The sequence below is a fragment of the Cryptomeria japonica genome, chromosome 2 (assembly GCF_030272615.1).
Source record: "Cryptomeria japonica chromosome 2, Sugi_1.0, whole genome shotgun sequence".
Classification (NCBI taxonomy): Eukaryota; Viridiplantae; Streptophyta; class Pinopsida; order Cupressales; family Cupressaceae; genus Cryptomeria; species Cryptomeria japonica.
In genome coordinates this window covers 50,951,885-50,969,585 of record NC_081406.1, presented here as the reverse complement: position 1 = coordinate 50,969,585, position 17,701 = coordinate 50,951,885, and the positions used below count along the sequence as shown (strand labels likewise).

The 17,701-nt window shown below is 35.1% G+C and overlaps 1 protein-coding gene across 1 annotated transcript; it reads right to left on the bottom strand.

Moving 5' to 3' along the window:
- Nucleotides 1-10,128: 10,128 nt before the first annotated feature.
- LOC131046194 (uncharacterized) lies at nt 10,129-15,859 on the bottom strand. The gene is made up of 3 exons (XM_057979870.2): nt 15,327-15,859; nt 11,247-12,572; nt 10,129-11,046 (listed from the first exon to the last, which is right to left on the bottom strand). The coding sequence occupies exons 1-3, from the start codon at nt 15,507-15,509 to the stop codon at nt 10,429-10,431; spliced, it is 2,127 nt and encodes a 708-aa protein (XP_057835853.2). The 5' UTR covers nt 15,510-15,859; the 3' UTR covers nt 10,129-10,428.
- Between the last annotated feature and the right edge of the window lie 1,842 nt (nt 15,860-17,701).

The following is a 17,701-nucleotide window of genomic DNA, read 5'->3' as shown; positions in this document are numbered from 1 at the left end:
GTTCTGTTCTATGCTTGTGTGCTCTGCATGCTCTGTATGCTCGGTATACTCTGCTCGGTATACTCCCCTGTATACAATACTCAAAACTGTATTACCAAAACTGTATCACTCTCCAAATATAGTATATTACTCCCCTTATGTAGTATTACTCCCCTTTTTTGACAAACATCAAAAACTTAATTTCCATCCGGGGGCGGTAACTGATCAAAAATAGATTTATACTTGTTTTGGGCGTCGGTGAGTGCAACTGAGAGTGCATCCTTTACACTTTCCATTAAAGAATTTTGTGCTTGAATATCAGCCAATAGTGATATTAGGCCATCAAGAGTGCTTCCCTCTTGTGTAGTAGATAGGTGTGTAGCTCGGTTAATCTATTCTTGAACTGATGAGAGATGAGGAAGGAATAATGTCTTGAGGGTCATTATATCCATCCTGATCTTATGCTCTTCATTTCTGAGTTCTAATTGTTGAGCCATGAGTTGTTGAAGCTTGGTATAAAAATTATGAACTGAATTAGGCTCAGTGGTCAACTTAGTTGAGAGATCGGTGATCTCTTTCTCAATTGCATCAGTTTTATTCTTGATATCTTTAATGAATAAGGAAAATGTACAAAGTTTTTGAAATAAATAAAGAATATGCTTGAGTTGAGGGGACAACTCAGCAATGAATTTGACAAGCTTGACCTTTCCTATAGCTAGAGCTTTTTGTACCTCTTCTATCATTTTTGCAGTAAGCTCTTTATCTTTTAGCTTGCCCAAGTACTCAGATGCATCAACTCCTGTTGTTTCTAGCTGATTAAGGAGTTCATCCAGTTGAATGTGGATGGCTGCATCGGTTGACACTGTTGTTGAAGGTAGCATATATGTTAGCAGTGTCTTTACCTTCTGTAGTACTTTATTCTTCTTTTGAATGGCCATTTATTTTTCTTGTTCGGTCTTTGCTTTGCATAGTTCACCGAAATCAATAAGTGCTTGCCCTTTTAATTTTGAGATATCCACATTGGGCAACACTATCGGTTTAGTCAAATCAACTTTGAAACTATGCTTTCTCACCTTCTTCTCTTTACCTTTGGTTGGTTGGACCAAGACAATAGTTTGTGAGGCTTGTTGACCCTCGGTAGGTTGCTCGATAGATGCAACACTTTGGTCGGTTTATGTAGTCGTTGTGGTGTCCTTGGGTGTCTCGGTACTAGGGGTCTCAGCTGTAACATTTTCAATGCTTGACGGTGCTTGAGATGTCTGATCTTTAGTTGTACCTTCTGCTGCTTCAAACTTGTGACCTTCGGTGCCTTGTTCTGTATCCTGAGGTGCTTCGGTAGAGATAGGTGGCTTAATCGGCGGATAAGGTTGAACTTGTTCTAAGACAGATTCACTAGATACAAGTTTTGCATAGGTAGTGCCTTCTATCATTTCCTGCTCTGGTGCTTCTGCATCCATGACATCTTCATCAATTTGAATAGTGTATGTCGGGTCTTGTTTGGTAGCATCAGGACCTTGCTCGGTGACATCAGGATCGTGCTCGGTGACATCAACAATTTCAACGTGAGATTGTTCACCGACATCCTTTATTTTGAAGATTTCCTGCCACTTAGCTTTTGTCTCATTTTCCACATCAATGTATAGCCCATTCATCAATTTTAAGGCTCTCTGTTTGACAAGAAATTTAGAATTGTACGTTTTCAAATGTTCTTTAATTTCTGCTACAGACATATCAGGAAATAGATGGACTAGACTTCTTTCTCTTATTTGTTTCTCTGAGTCCATTGCATATTTCCATCTGTTATCAATATGCAAATACAGTTCACTCGGAAGTGACTTTACTAGTTCTAATGGAGCTAGCCAAAACTTTAGAAGTGTGCAGATGATAGCTTCTTCAATTTGTCGCTTCTCATCATTATTCCTAGTCTCATACTTGACATATCTAAATCCTGCAAATCCACCATATTCTTTAAGATTGGCACAAAAGTTTTCAACACTATGAATATTTACCTTCTTGCTTTTTACAATCTGAAATTTGTTTGCATCATCGAATTCTGTATCACTAGACTCTTTTGCCAAAATGAGTCTCCGAGTAGATTTCTTGTAGGTCTTGGTTACCTTGGGTGCAGTAACACTCTTTTGTTTCTTACTCGGTGATGCAACTGATGCTCTAGTGCTAGGTCTCTTTGTTGGTGGAGTTGGTAGGGCCTTTGAAATGTCTTGTTTCTTTCTTTTCAACACTTTACCCTTAGGCAGTTCGGTACTCAGTGTTATTGTTGCCTCTTGAGCTTCAGATTCCTCTTCGGTAATGGCAAGAGTGCCTTTGACAGGTGTAGAGGAGGATTCTTCTCCGAATTTCTCCGATAGAACCTTTATCATCTTTGTAGCCTTTCTTGTAGCTTTGGGTACTACAATGCTCATTTTAACTTTTTCTTTCACCTCTTCATAAGTTCCATATCTTAGTTCAGTAGCATGCCTTGGCAATGTGAGATATGCATCAATTTGCTAGTGTATGATATCATAGTCAATCTCATAACCCATTGGTGGCAAATATTGAGTCCTTGGTTCTACTGCATTCACATAACAGTAATCGGTGTCTACCTCAAAACATATATCATCCTTATATTTCTCTACCAGCTGTGGTGGAATCCGATACCTGTTGTGCATCTTCTCTTGAAATTTGTTGAAGTAGTCATCCATGATATCATTAAAATTATCTCCCAACTTCTTGATAAAATCATTAATTTGATGAGTGATAGGTCGGTGTAGCTCCCAAACTACTTTACCGACTGAGGGAAAGAACTTCTCAAAGTAGAAAAACGTGCATACAAGAAGTGAACCAAACTTCAGTGTATTTGCCGAGTTGTTCTTTTTTGGCTTCCTTATTGTGTTCAGGTTCTCAAACAAGTTCTTCAATAGTACTTCACATAAATCTACTTTCATTCCCTTTTTCACTATTTTGTAGGCTAAGTCAACTACTGCACAAGGTACGTTGTTTTCCCTTGCTGATTGGAAGAAATGGTACCCAATTACTCTAATTGCAAACTTAAGTTCTGCATCAGTGACATTGTTCAGTTTTAATCCTCGGTAATCAGATTCTACTCTAGTTAGAATGATTAACTCCTTCTGTGATATCATTTTCTATGCTCATGCATGATCATAGATAGGATACCCGGTGATCACATGAATGATTTCCTTAGTGATTTTGAATGGTTGCTCCTCTAGCCACATAAAATCATCATGAACTCTGCTTAAAACAAACTTAACCCACTAGGGTTTGAACACACGGGGATAGGTTAGGGCTTCAATTAATCCCTTGATTTTGATATGCTTGTACTTGCTATCCATTTTTCCATCGGTACATAGCTCATCATATGTGTCACTAATTTCAACATGACCGAGTTCTTCAACATGACATTTGGTGAAGAATCTAACATCTTCGACTAACAAGACTCAATCCAGGATGAGTGAAAAGGCAGTTTTGTCATCCAGTTCAGCAGCGACTTTAAGAGTCAATGTGTATTTCAGTGAGGGCTTCTCCACATTCTTGACAACTACGGGATCTTGGATTTTGGGCGCCATTGTAGATTTCAGGTAAAAACTTAGCAAACTATCCTTAGGGTTTGACGGTTTACAAATGACTAACGCTCCACACTTGATAGATAATAGCAATTTGACAAGATCGGAAACCAGCTTAACAATGTGATGAGATTTGATGTAAATACCTTGAAATTCGCTCTGAATGAAGTTTGATCGCCTTGATTCGCTCTGCTCTGTTCTCTCGAAAACTTGGTGAACGAAAATGACCGCGAAAATGCTTTTAAGTACACAAAATACCTTCTCGGGCTTCGTGCAGGTTAGGTCAAAAACATTAAATGCACTCGGTTCACCTTTAACCGATTTACTCCTTTTCTTGTTTTAACCGAGTAACCAAATTTCCTTCATTTATCGACTTGACAGGCTTCCCGTATTCACCGACTTGACAGGTTTCCTGTAAAGTGCTTTTGATAGAATTCCAAACCTACTAATGCATCTTAACTATGCAGATTTTGAATTTAGTACATAATAGAATAGGAACTGTTGTGATTTTAACCTTTAGAGAATGCAGTCCCTTCATACCTTTTTTGATTAATTTGGAATAGGTGCACCTAACTTGGTAGGTAAGGTGCTTTCTTCATCTGACATGATTTCCTTCTTTTTCCAAATCATCTTTTCTTTTATCTCTTTAGTATCTCTTCTAGTTTGATCTCTGCAATCTCCAGCTAAATGTCTAGCTTTGTGACAATGAAAACAAGCCATACCAGGATTTCTCCATGATCTCCGGTTGTTTATTCCAAATCTTATAAAGTAGCTGGCACTTATATGTCCATATCTTCGACAACATTCACACCATATCCTTGTATTGTAATCCCATGGTACTGTTGCATATTGTCGGTAAGGATCTGTGTGAGTTCGGTAACCTCTAGTGTTTGCTCGGTGAGCACACCGCATGCAGTTCTTCTGCTTAGACCAGCACTTCTCGATACTATGTCCATATCTATTGCAGTTTCTACAAAACCCTTTGAATTTTGCCTTCTGATAGTTGTTAACAGTCTTTGTCCTACATTGATTAGATGTGTGACCATATTTATTGCAATTGTAACAATAACCATTGGACTTAGTGATATTCAGTTGCTTACCTTTTCTAATCTGGCATATGTTGGCAGTATGACCTTGATTTCCACAGTAGTAGCAAATAGGCTTCTTCCTTTTGATGTTATTCCTGTTTCCAGCTTGCTTTGATGATTCTCCTCTCTCTGTAGTATGAATTCCTTTCTCGGTAGATTCTTTTCCTTTGTAACCAAGTCCTGCATCTTTGTTGGGTCTTCTTGTATTTAGTTCCTCGTCCAATAGCTTTGATGCTTCATAACTCTTCTTCAATGTTTCTTTGGATTTCTTCTCTGTTTCAAGTTCATTGGTCAACCTTGATACTTCAAGTTTCAATGCTTGATTTTCATCATTCTTCATAATTGCTTCATGATGTGCCTAACCTAGTTGATCTGTCATATTTTGTTGAATCCCAGTCAACCTTATGATTTCATCATTCTTATCAGATACTAAGAATTCAAGTTGTTGTTTCTCTCTTTGTAGATCTCTTGCTTTATCCTCTGATGTCCTCAATGCATCTAGATTTTCAGTCATCTGTGTACTGAAATGTTCATGTTCTCTTTTCATTGCTTTTAGTTGATTAGCCAATGTTTTGTTCTTTTCTTTCAACACTCCTATTATTTCTTCAGTTTCTTCAGATATACTGTTCTCAGATGATGTCTCAATTTGTTCCACTAACTCTTGAAAATCCTGCAAGTCATCAGATAATCTTCTTCTTACTTTCAGATATTTTTGCATTTGCCTTTGCATGTCTGCAATCACTTGATTTGCATGATCTAACTCTTCTTGCAGATATACAATCCTCCGAGATTGTTTATAGCCTTCCATTGATAAGATCTTTCTCTTTAGGTAGTTAAACCCTTTTCCAAGATTGAAGCTCTGATACCAATTGTTAGGCCCAATATGGAAAGCTAATGTACTGAGAGGGGAGGGATGAATCAATACTCCAAAACTTTTCTTGAATAATAACCTTACTGTTATGCATAAACAGAATAGTGCAGTAACATAAAATAAAGTTAAAACAAATAGATAACAATCATACATGATTCACTCCATAACACATATATTTTGGTTACGCAAAAACTCTTGGTTAGAGAGAAAAACTGTGGTGGGGATGGCACCCACAACTTCACTATTGCAATAATAAAGAATGCTCAGTTAGAGCTACATTTAGCTATTTCTGATAGCTTACCCTGTTAGGATTAACAAGATCTGTTAGATCTACCTTGCTAAAGGATTTTACAACATTTATTCTGAATGCTACACCTGGTTAGAGGCTTTACAATTTATAGACTTGGTTAGAGTCTTTTGCCCTGTTAAAGGTTTCTCTTTCAACTTCTCAATATTACAATAAAATCATTACAAATATCTGCAACTTTACATCTGAAATGTTAAAGCAGATTCTATGTGCTCAGAATAGATTACCTTGCTTATAGCATACCTCGGTAACCCATATAGTAACTTGGTAAACCCTTCTGTTTACTCTGTTTTTCGACTGTTCTCTGAAAACCTTCTCGGTGACCTCTGTGTCTCTGTAACAGTCTTCCTTCATGCATACATACACTTCACTAATGTTGTATATATAGATCTCTTAAAACGGTGATCCAATTCATTGCTTCAATCTTACAAACAAGATTCCTCGAATGAATAACTAAACAAAGTATTTCATTGGTTTGATTGTCCTCGCAATCATACACAATCTTCTAGTGCAATTTCCAATGTAATAACGGTTAGATGTGCCTCAATCTTGTAACACGTTTTCATATGCATGTCCAGGTTCAATGTATTTGGTAACACGTTTCACTCGATGTATGTCAACTCGGTTGTCATCTTAACTGCTCGGTAGTCTCAAAAAGATACTCGGTAGACAGCTCGGTGTATACTGCGTCCTGTAACTGCTTTCTTCTGTAACCGACTGGACTGTGCATACCGACTTCTCTATGTGTATATACCGACTGCATGATTCGGTAGTGCTAACCGACTAGAATATATAGTATGACTTTGAATATAAAACTAATGGCAATTTGATAAGTAGTAACAATTCTCTCATCAAGCATCTTTTCTTGAATCAACTTTTTCAAATCTTTCCAATCATTCTTTCATCTAACATTATCTCCCTCATCACTTACTTCCAATCTTTTCATCTATAATTCTATCATTTCCTCATATCAACTATTCTATTTATCAATCAATTATTCCTCACCTTCATCATATTTCATTATTCATCCAACTTTCATCAATCAATTGTCTTGTACAAGATTAGTCCTTCCTGAAACCAGACATGATCATCTATCTTCGTTTTATACAAGATGTATCCTTCCTGAAACCAGACGTTTTGACCATCTTTGTCTTATATAGGATGTGTCCTTCCTGAAACCAGACTTTATCTTTATCAGATCAATACTATCAATCAAATCAATATGATCAATCCCATCAATCCTATCAATCAAATCAATCTCATCAATCTCATCAATCCTATCAATCTTATCTTATCATTTACAAATCACTCCAACCATTTCTTTTCTCCAATCAAACTCATTTTGTGTCATCAAGTTAACCATTCTTCCATCTCTCATATAGCATTCTTCTTCTTTCGAGAGATCATTCATTCCTTTAATGCACAAACAATCTCTCGAGGGGGCATTATACCCTACCTAGCATCACCAAGACATATTGGGGCAGAATTTTTTTCGTTTTCTTTGAAACAATGTTGTTTCGACATTGTCTCAAAGAAGGGCAAATGTAGACACCTATAAAATGTCTCATCAATCATACACTAATTATTCGTCCTAATTAATTAAATAATAATTTAATTAAGCTCAATAATTCTTCTCAACTGACCTAATCATCATTATTCATTTTTCTTACTAATTATCCAGTTTTTATCATTTCTTAATCAATTCATCATCAAACCTCTTTTCAAATAATAATTAATTATTTAATTAATTATGATTAATTCCCTTAATTAAATGATCTTTATTATTTAATTAATTCTATTTCTAAAGATTAAATAATTTTATTTAAATTATTTAATTAATTAATTTCATTCCCCCAAATCCCCAAATTCAAATTTCAAATAATTCCATTAATTTCATTCACATTTCACCAAATCTGAATTTCAATAAATTTCAGTAAATTTCATGTACATTTCAGCATTCGAAAATCAAAATTCAAATCCAAATCAAAATGAAATTGAATTTCAATTCAAAATCCTACAATACATGTTGAAAATCTTAACTGACTCGTCAAATCAGTTAACTCACTTAACTCTCCAATCTCCTTTTTTCACTCCAAATCACTTTTTCTGACTAATCAATCAATTTAGTCATTTCCCCAATCTATCCAATCAACTGGCTAATCTATTCAATCCACTATTCAATCTATCTAGTTGACTACTCAATCAAATGAGTTAACAAATCAATCAACTCTGCTAACTGATCAATCTAAATCAATTCACTCCCAATTGGGACTTCAGTTCAAAATCTCTCCCCATCTCTCTTGAAAACCTATAAATTCAACATCATTTCTTCTCAATTTTCCTAGAATCCAGAATCCAGAATCTAGAATCACTGAATCAGAGAATCACAGTCTTCAAAGTATTTGTGTCAATCTTATGCAGGAAATCCCAATGCAACACCTGAGAGCCACCTACCACACAAATTGGAGAAGAGCAATGGAAACCTTGTTACATCAATTGAGGGAGTTTCATTAAATTTTATTCATTATTCAATTGATTTAGCATTATTTCATTGTCATTTAGGAGTAAATTGTAATTGGATTTAGAGTTGTGATTCGCTCTTTTATATCTGATTATCTTGATGATTAATTTACCCCTAAGAAACAGATGGTATAGTGAACATAGCTTGTTCCACTTGCCGACTGGAAAAATGTTTGTTACGATGGAGGACATCTATCGCATATTAGAGATACTAATACAAAAGGGCGAGAGATCTCTCCCCCTTTCACTTCCTTTTGGCCTTTGTCATGTTAGCCTTCTCCTTCCTACCTTTAGTCTTACCCTCTTATCATATCCATCTCCTTAGATTGAGTATTGGATATATCTTCTTCACTCTAGGTATTTTCTTTCATAATTGATTCTTGCCTCTAGGCATTTTCTTTCATAATTGGTTCTTTATTCCGGTTTTGTTTTCCCTCTTGTTTAATTTTCATATTTACATGGTTTCTCTTTAATCTCTCTCATTTTTTATTTTCCTATCTTTTAACTTTTTATGGGTTTAGTATTACTCTATTTCATGTCCAATTATTTTATTTTTTTAATCTATGCCCTACCATCTTCACATTTTTGGTTCCTAGTTATCCCTCTATTTTTTAGGAGCTTTTCATATTTACATGGTTTCTTTTTTTATTTTCCTATCTTTTAGCTTTTTATGGGTTTGGTATTACTCTATTTCATGTCCAATTATTTTATTTTTTTAATCTATGCCCTACCATCTTCACATTTTTGGTTCCTAGTTATCCCTCTATTTTTTAGGAGCATTATCTACAATCTATTGATGAGGATCATGGAGTGTGGTCCAAATTGTTATCTTGTTACTTTTTTATCTTGTTACTTTTTTAAGTAAGAAAAGCAATTAATTGTTATATTATTTTGAATTGAAATTGGACCCAGATACTCTCTCCTCCCTACATTTTGAAAAAAAATAATAATAAATACTTCAATTGAAGTTTCTTTCAATTCTAGATTTATATCGATGCAATTTTCTCATTCAATTCCAAGAAAAATGAATTACTTAAGTTAATGTCATTAGCACCACTTGTTAAATGGGGGGCAAAAGCAGTGCTGCAAAATCACAACTTACCGAACCACGCAGATTTATTTTTAGCATATGGAATTGAGTATCAATAGAGAACTTTTTATGCCTTAGCTCTCATTATGAACATAAACCAATCTTAACATAACTCTGATATGTGCCAAGAGTCATCCAGATGACCCTATAATGGTCTTACACTTGATTACACCTAAGCCTTTTTGCATACCTTTCTGCATATATCAGGGTCAAGTTGATATCTGAACATGATACTTTCTTTAGAAGTTATTCTTCTTCTTATTATTATTAAGGTTGCAAACCTCTAACAAGTTTGGCCTCTTGTGTTGACCACACATCCAACCACCCAACAGTCGTTAGAAGTCATGCTGCAGCCTGTTAAACGTGCCTCGACACAAATTATTTATTTAGTTATTGAACTTCCTTGTCAAAAGGGAAAGAAAAAAGTTAAAAAGCAGCCTTTTCCAGAGAAATATGGATGATCTACACCTTAAAAGTGAAACGGTCTACAGAGGTGCAACATAAAAAGAAAAGAACAGTAAGCTACCATTTTGTGTGAGCAGTCTGGGTTCATTTGACAAGTCCCATAAGTACTTGTTTTTAACATTTATAGAAGGGCAATCCTTCTACGTATAATGCAACATTAACCATAAAAGAAAATTTGCTTAGTAGTTTACTCCATAATAGCATAACCTTTTAATCCAACACAATCTGGGTGAATAAAGACTAGATAGAATATTAAACAATTTAGAACTCACAAAACTCATAATTGTTGAAGATATCCAGAATAAGAAATATCTATAATGATATAGTATTTTCTTAGGAGACCATCTTGAAAAGCCTGGAGCCATCAGATGCCATGTTGATAAGAAATACGGACGAAAGCAATTAATAACTTCAATTGCTTATTCTGTATAAAAATCTGCATTCAATATACTTCTATTACAGAAGTATATAACAGAAGTATATTAGGAGTAAATGAAATATTGCTCTGACTATTGGTTCCGCTTGAAATTTTAATGTACCAAGTCAATGTGCTGGCTTAAATCCCTCTCACTATGGACACTCATGCCACATATGGGACAAGACACAAGCATTGTTCTTAGAGACATATCTTGTGTATGCAAAGAATCATCTGGAATTGAAGGTGGGTCTTCTAAAACACTATCATGCGTAATACTAGTGAAGTGCTCCTTGTCTAAATGAGCATTCAACTGCCAATCGGAATCTTTTCCAATAAATGATTTATTACAGATGGGACACGCCAAACTTTCAGAACTTTGACTTGGTATAGCCTGGCTTATTTGTGATTGGGATGTCGAGATTTGGGGTACAGAATGATTAACTGAGCCATCAGAATCTGGTGCCATGAATGACCTAGAACCAGCAGAATTCTCATTTTCTGATACCAGATTCTCATGTACTGCAATTCTATGAAAATCCATTTCTTTGAGCATAATTGCCCGGCCACAAGAATCACATGGAGCTGTCCTAGAACCACACAGACTCTCATGCTCTGAATATCCACGTATTCGATCACGAACATCATCAGGAGCATTTCCTGCTTGAACCATGTCCCCACAGAACTTACAAGTTATACTTCTCAATGGGCAGACAGAAGATTGGTGAATCACCTGTCACCAGAGAATTCAAGGTATTATTAAAAAGCTAAAATTATTCATCGAAACAACTAATGCTGTAGTTTATACATGCATTTCTGAATTCAAACACCTGTCTTTAATAATTTTAATCTCAGAAGACATGAATAAAAATCCATAAGAAAAATTATGTAGAAGCCAAATTACATCTAGAAAAACAGCATGGAACCACTTACCATTTCTTCCTTCTCTAGTACCACCCCGCATCCACAATGTAAGGGCTCATGGAACACTTTCATGTGCTTCTCAATCTCTTCTTGTTGAAATGCCCTGCTGCACTTAAAACAATGAACATGTTTTCCTGCCTCCTCTTTTCTTAGTATCACTCCACAGCTTTTATATTGGCATACTATGTTGTGCCTCCTGCAGTATGCTTCATGAAGAGCAATAGTTCTGGCAGGTACAAACTGTTTACAATTTTGACATTGTTCAGAATCTGCACCTGTCTGGGAAGAGGAAGCCAAGTCAATACCAGACTTCGCCATTGTGACAGTTCCAAGTTTCTGTCCCACAGCCCCACTCTGGACAGATGGTTGAAACTCAACAGTAATTTTGTAATTACTCATTCCTCTAAACCCATAAACACCAATGCTATATGTATCGGCAGCAAGGGATATCCCCTTTCCTGTAAGGGATACAACTTTTGTACCCACATCATGGGATGACCACTGGTGCTGATGCTGAGTGGGAAACAAAAGTGGATGTCGAGAAATATACAGATCAGCATCTCCATTCGTGCCAGTATTTTCAATCACCAGATTAACTAAAATATTCAAATCCCCTTTTGCTGCGGCATCAGAAATTTTACTGTCAATCAAAAATTTGTAGTAATTATATTTTCCCTCTTCAACAAACCCCATTTCTGACTTTCCCAGCACAAGTGGAATTAACATCCCCTGTCCCATGGCACCAGCGACCATTGAAGGTTCAATTATATCAACCTCTATGTCTGTCTCAAGCACAGAGATGCTAGAAGAAGGCTTGAGTTCTAGAACCCTCAACCTGTACTCCATCCCTCCATGGTGAACTACAAGTAGATCACCTTCTGAAAGTGCTGCATGCTGACGCAATGTTGTCTCTAGGACTGCCCTATGATTAGGGATATCAGAAAAGCCCAAAACCTCAGGCTGCAATTTTGCATATGTTCCCTTTGGCAGTCTTGCATACCTTATCCTAACCAAGGGGCTCTCAGAGTTCACAGGAAATAAATTTTGCCAAACCTGCGGAGGAAGTTCAGCAAAGCCTTCTGATGCAGTAAACTCCAAAACTCCTGAATGAGTTGTTTTCTGTTCTGTTAAACCTGAAGTTTCTTGCTTGTTAACAGTAGATAGTTCGAAAAACATAGGACCTTTATCTAAAGCTCCCTCAGTGGATAGTTGGTCAAAGGATGATGGAGGCAATTTAATTTTATCTCCAGAGCCATGATAGAGAATGGCATGAAGAGTTGTATTGAATTTGATTCCATTTCCAATAATCATATCTTCCTCTTCTCTCTGCCTTGCCTGAAAATAATATTGAAATCAACAGGGTGATTGGGAAAAGAAGAAGCCAAGAAAATACAAGTTAAACAACTAAGATTATCAAATCAAGGTTTCATTTTATGAATGCCATATAGAATTGGAGATATTAAAGGAAACAGCATTTCTTTGTACTAAGAACTGAAAAGTGCGCAAACCATTCTTACAAAGAATGCATATATATGCATTAAACATGCAACATGAAAATTAAGGTTCAATCCTAACAAGCTTTAAGGCTCAGAGTATTTGTCTGGCAGTAAACTCCAATAATATTGTTCTCCATGCATTTGACATGCTTCTACAATTTCATTTTTCTCATGGGAAAATATGATGAATATCAAAAACAGGAACATCTCATTTACAAAAAATATTCAAAATAATTTTTAAAAACAAGCTAAAAGAGTAAATTTTGTATTGGCATTCTATCTGGTGCATCAAATGTACCTGAACAAAAGTAATTATGAATCTATTGTCAATATGTCAAATAACCTCATGGTAAACTTAACTCTTCTATTTATTTGTTTTCCTGTGATTTCTATTCAATCTATTCTCAATATGTCAAATAAAATGTCCTCATGGTAAGCTTAACTCTTCTATTTATTTGTTTTCCTGTGATTTCTATTCAATACCAAATAGGGAAAGGTACATACAAGAATTTCTATGAAAAGTCTTACAATAATCAATTTGAGACACCAATTAACCAGGTAGCCCAAGCGAAAGGAGCAGCGATTACAAGTAGACTCTTCAAAGAGGCATAAAGGTATAATTCTATAGAATTGAATTGGTCAGTTTACCCAGCACATTTTCCTGAGATTCATATCAATACTGTGTAAAAGTGGCCCTTAATTAGAAAGTGTGTAATCAGGTAGATCTCTATAAAAATGAAGTTAAAACTTCAAACAAATATGATAGGAATAGTTGACAACAAAAATAGGCGTATGTTAAATATTTGCCCTGCTGTTTCATAAAGAAGTTAAAAAGGTTTTTATTTTGCATCAGAAACCTCGTGTATTCATGCTGGATTGGGACAACATATAAAACAATTATCCAGTCATTGTCAAGAACTAAAATATTGAGAAGCCTGAAAATTTTCTGGTATTCACTCCTTATATAAGTTACAAATGTTCCACCAAAATCAAAACAATCAAAGGTAAAGATAAATGCAGTTCTAAACCAGCAAAAGAGCTCCTCAAATTACATCAAAAAAGAAAAATCATACACCTAAACACGACAGAAATCACAATTATCTAATGTTACGGCGAAACAAGATAAAGTTTTATAAAGTTTTGGTAAGCTTACTTTGGCTTTACTTGGATTCTGTTACAGATAACTTGAGGAAAAAAATCACTCACTGACAATACCTTAGGGTCCTAGCGAACTATTTCACTAGTTTCATATTTTGCTTTACTATTATAAATTCTATCAAAAGTAAATTTGAAATACATGTTATCCATTTCCAGTTAGAATAAAAAGGCCAGACGAGATTGATTTAAGCTAAAGAGACTCAGCTCTCATATGTTCAATTAAGACATTGCACGAGTAACTTCCTATTTGCATGTGATTAAGTCACAAAAGCAAAAACCGAATTCAACTATCCATCTTTTCTTACAGTTTGTTAATAATCTTCCTCTTAAAGAGACAAATGGAGATAAATTGATTTCTAGGAATTAAACCATCTACATGACAGAGATCCCTCAGTAAGTTACATACTGATTTTTCATTTTTGACTGAAACGTAAAAAGGCATTCAACACAGTCTGGAGAAGGACACTATAATCCTGATTATAATGTTCAGCACGTGCCTAGGGCTGGCTTTTAACAATGAAGCTCAGTTTAGCTTTGAAATTGGAAATAAAATTCTGTTTGATCTTTGAAATCAAGTGAATTAAATCAAGGTGCTTATCATTACACATTGTAATTCTGTTTGATCTTTGAAATCAAGTGAATTAAATCAAGGTGATTATCATTACACATTGTTCATTGTTCTTAACCGAAAATCACCTTGTGTTGTTATCTGGATGCCCCCAGCTCCCCCCATGAATCTCCAGCTCGTGGCCGTGGACATTGGCAACGTCACTATTAGCCCCATTCCTGAGATTAGTATGGGCTTCTAGTAGCAGGGTTTGGGGGATCAAGTTGGATGACCTACCTCCCTCTCCAGGATTGATGAGAGCATTCTATTCTATGTAAATTTATAAAATAAAAACAAGACACCAATTTGGCGTATGAGACCTATAGTTAACAAGAGACGTGGGGGTTAGGGTACCAGGGACATCAATCAAAGTGAAAGTACATGAATAAATGAATAAGGATCCAGCTGTATTACGTATAAATATTGTAACCCAAATTTGAATGGGGGGTTAAGACTGTCGAACCCCTTCCTCTGCGCAACACAAGTCGAACCCTGCAGTACGGTATCTAGGGCAGAAATTGTGACTACTAGGAAGAATCTGGTGACAGGAACGGGGCCTGCGCCATATTCCTCTAATGGAGTTTCGTGGTGACTATGATTGGATCTGTTTTATTTTGTGCAATATTAAATTTATATACAAAATGTAAAGATAGTTTCTTAGGGCACACCGAACTGAGACACCAATTTCGTGTATGAGACCCCTTATACAAGAATTCTACAGACAGATCATTTTCCCATTTTCCAGATGTTGTATAATATAATACGTGAGCGCTGGTTAGGTAAGGAAATTTTGGCAAAGATCGAAAAGAGAAAAACAGAGGTACGTACAGCTTGTTCTGCCAGAGCAGCTTCAATTCTGCGAGCGCGATGAACGACTTCTAGGCTCTCCTGACGGCGCTGTGCTTCCTCTCGTGCTTTCCTCTCTCGGTCAGCTTTGATCCTCGCCCTTTCCTTCCTCTCCCTCTGCTCACGCTCCAATTTTTCCTTCGCTGCCCTAAGTTCAAAATCCATGGTTCTGATTCTCTGATTTCAGAATTCTGTATACCCAAAGAAATTTTAAATTACAGGAGCTAGGTTGAATAAAATTGAAAGAAACAATTGCTGAAACCAATTCCGAAGAACCTGAAAAACAAAATGAAATTGGCAAAAGCACTCTATTAAGATTAAGTATAAACGTTTATCTGGAAAGGCAGATGTTCAGGCATCTGTCGGTAAAATTAGCTGCTGGAATGTCCTAGATGATTTTGACATTTTCACTGCTTAACATGCCAAATTTGAAATCTAATGGCAGCTATTATTTTATAATCTGGTTAAAATCTATCTTTTTCTTCAACTCCAAGCGTGCTTCTTCAAACTCCTTGAGTTTGAGGTCATGAGTGACGTTAGTGTGTCTTTATATGTTTTGTTTTGTTTTTTTAAATTGATTTAAGAAAATTATAACCACTGAAGCAATTATTTAAATAATTAAGTTAATTGATTTAAGAAAATTAGATGCCAAAAGATATTATATTTGTTCATTATTCTATTGTAAAATTTATTACATTATTGTATTGTAATTAATGGTAAATCATTATTATATTATGATATTATATTAATATTAAATTATTATTAAGATAAGACTATATTATTATATTTTAATATATTTTTGTTATTATATTTGTAAAAGTATAGTAAATTCATGATTTATAGAATACAAAGTGCTTGTAAAATTACATAAAGCAATAATAACTACAATCTAGACCAAGGAATCTAGTGAAAGATGGCATAGTCTAGCAACCAACACTTATTCAACACAACCATATGCAAAACAAAAGCAAATTTGTAAACGTACAATAAATTTATTATCTATAGTAGAATACAAGATACTTGTAAATTTACACAAAGCAACAATAACTACAACTTCTATAACCAAGTTATTCTTTCACAATGAGGCTTCTCAACATAGCCTCCATCTCTCTTAATCATCTCTTCATACTCATGAGTTCCTTCTTCACTCTACTAGATAGACTTTTAGTCTTCATTTTTCCTTCAACAAAGGTCACTATTCATCTTAATCCTCTTTTCACATTATGAGAACAAAGATTCACATATTTGTCCTCAACAAACATTTACATTCAACCAAAAAGCCAAGAAAAATAGTTATTGTCACTAGCTAGAGAGAATGAGAGAAGTTACAAATCCTATCACTTAGCAACAAAAGAAAACCACCATGGCTAGGAATTGAAATTGTCTTACTCAAAAAAAAAAAAAAAAATCAACCTAGGAAAATGTATGTACTTTGGGATATGATATTATAATGTATATAGGTAGATGGAGAAGCTTTAACATGTGGCACACATCCTTTCAGTTAGTTATATTGGATCATGAATTATATTAAGCAATCAAGAGTCATGCATTGGTTTAATGGTTTACCCATTCGTTATGTTATTAGGAAGAGGTCTTTATAAAGAAAGTCAATATCATTATAATGGCTTCTTTCATAAGGAGTATCATGTAGTGTTACCCTACCTTAAGGATTTATATAGTGGATATTAGGGCATCTTGGTCATTGGACATCTCTTTTGTTGTGTGTGATCCATCTGCTATATTTTCTTATTTCCAATATGATATGTGTGGATCTTATCAATAATGAAATTTTGTCATAGAGCAAACCTTGAGCCTGTGAATGAAAGCAATGAGTAGACAAAGTGTCACTTGCTAAAAAAAGTAGTTAATAGGCTTAAGCAACAATGGAAATAGCCAAGGATGGCTTGTCATGGGGAGAAAGAAAAAGAAACAAGTGCCCAAGGGAATACAACTATCCAAAAAACAAGAAATATCCCATGCAAGAAAAACATTAGTTGTCACAATAGAAGAATGTAAAATTTGATGTAAGAGTATCTAGAGGTCTAAAAGCAATCTTGCACCACCCAAAAAATGGCTTGTTTTATTTTTCAATTTGGTTTTTCATGATATTGAATCTTATTTCCTCTAAAAATTCCTAAAGAATGGTCTAGAACATCAAAAGTTGCTAAAAAGACAAAAATATAACAGACTCTACTTTAAGAAAGTTTATGTCTATGCATATATGCACCTGAAATTTTGCTCAAATCTCCAAAATTTTAAAATTAACATTATGGATGAGTTTCAAGACAAATTCAAGTCTCCAAAATAAAGATTTTAAGTTTTCAAAAAAAATGAAATTGAGTCTTGAGGCTTCAAAT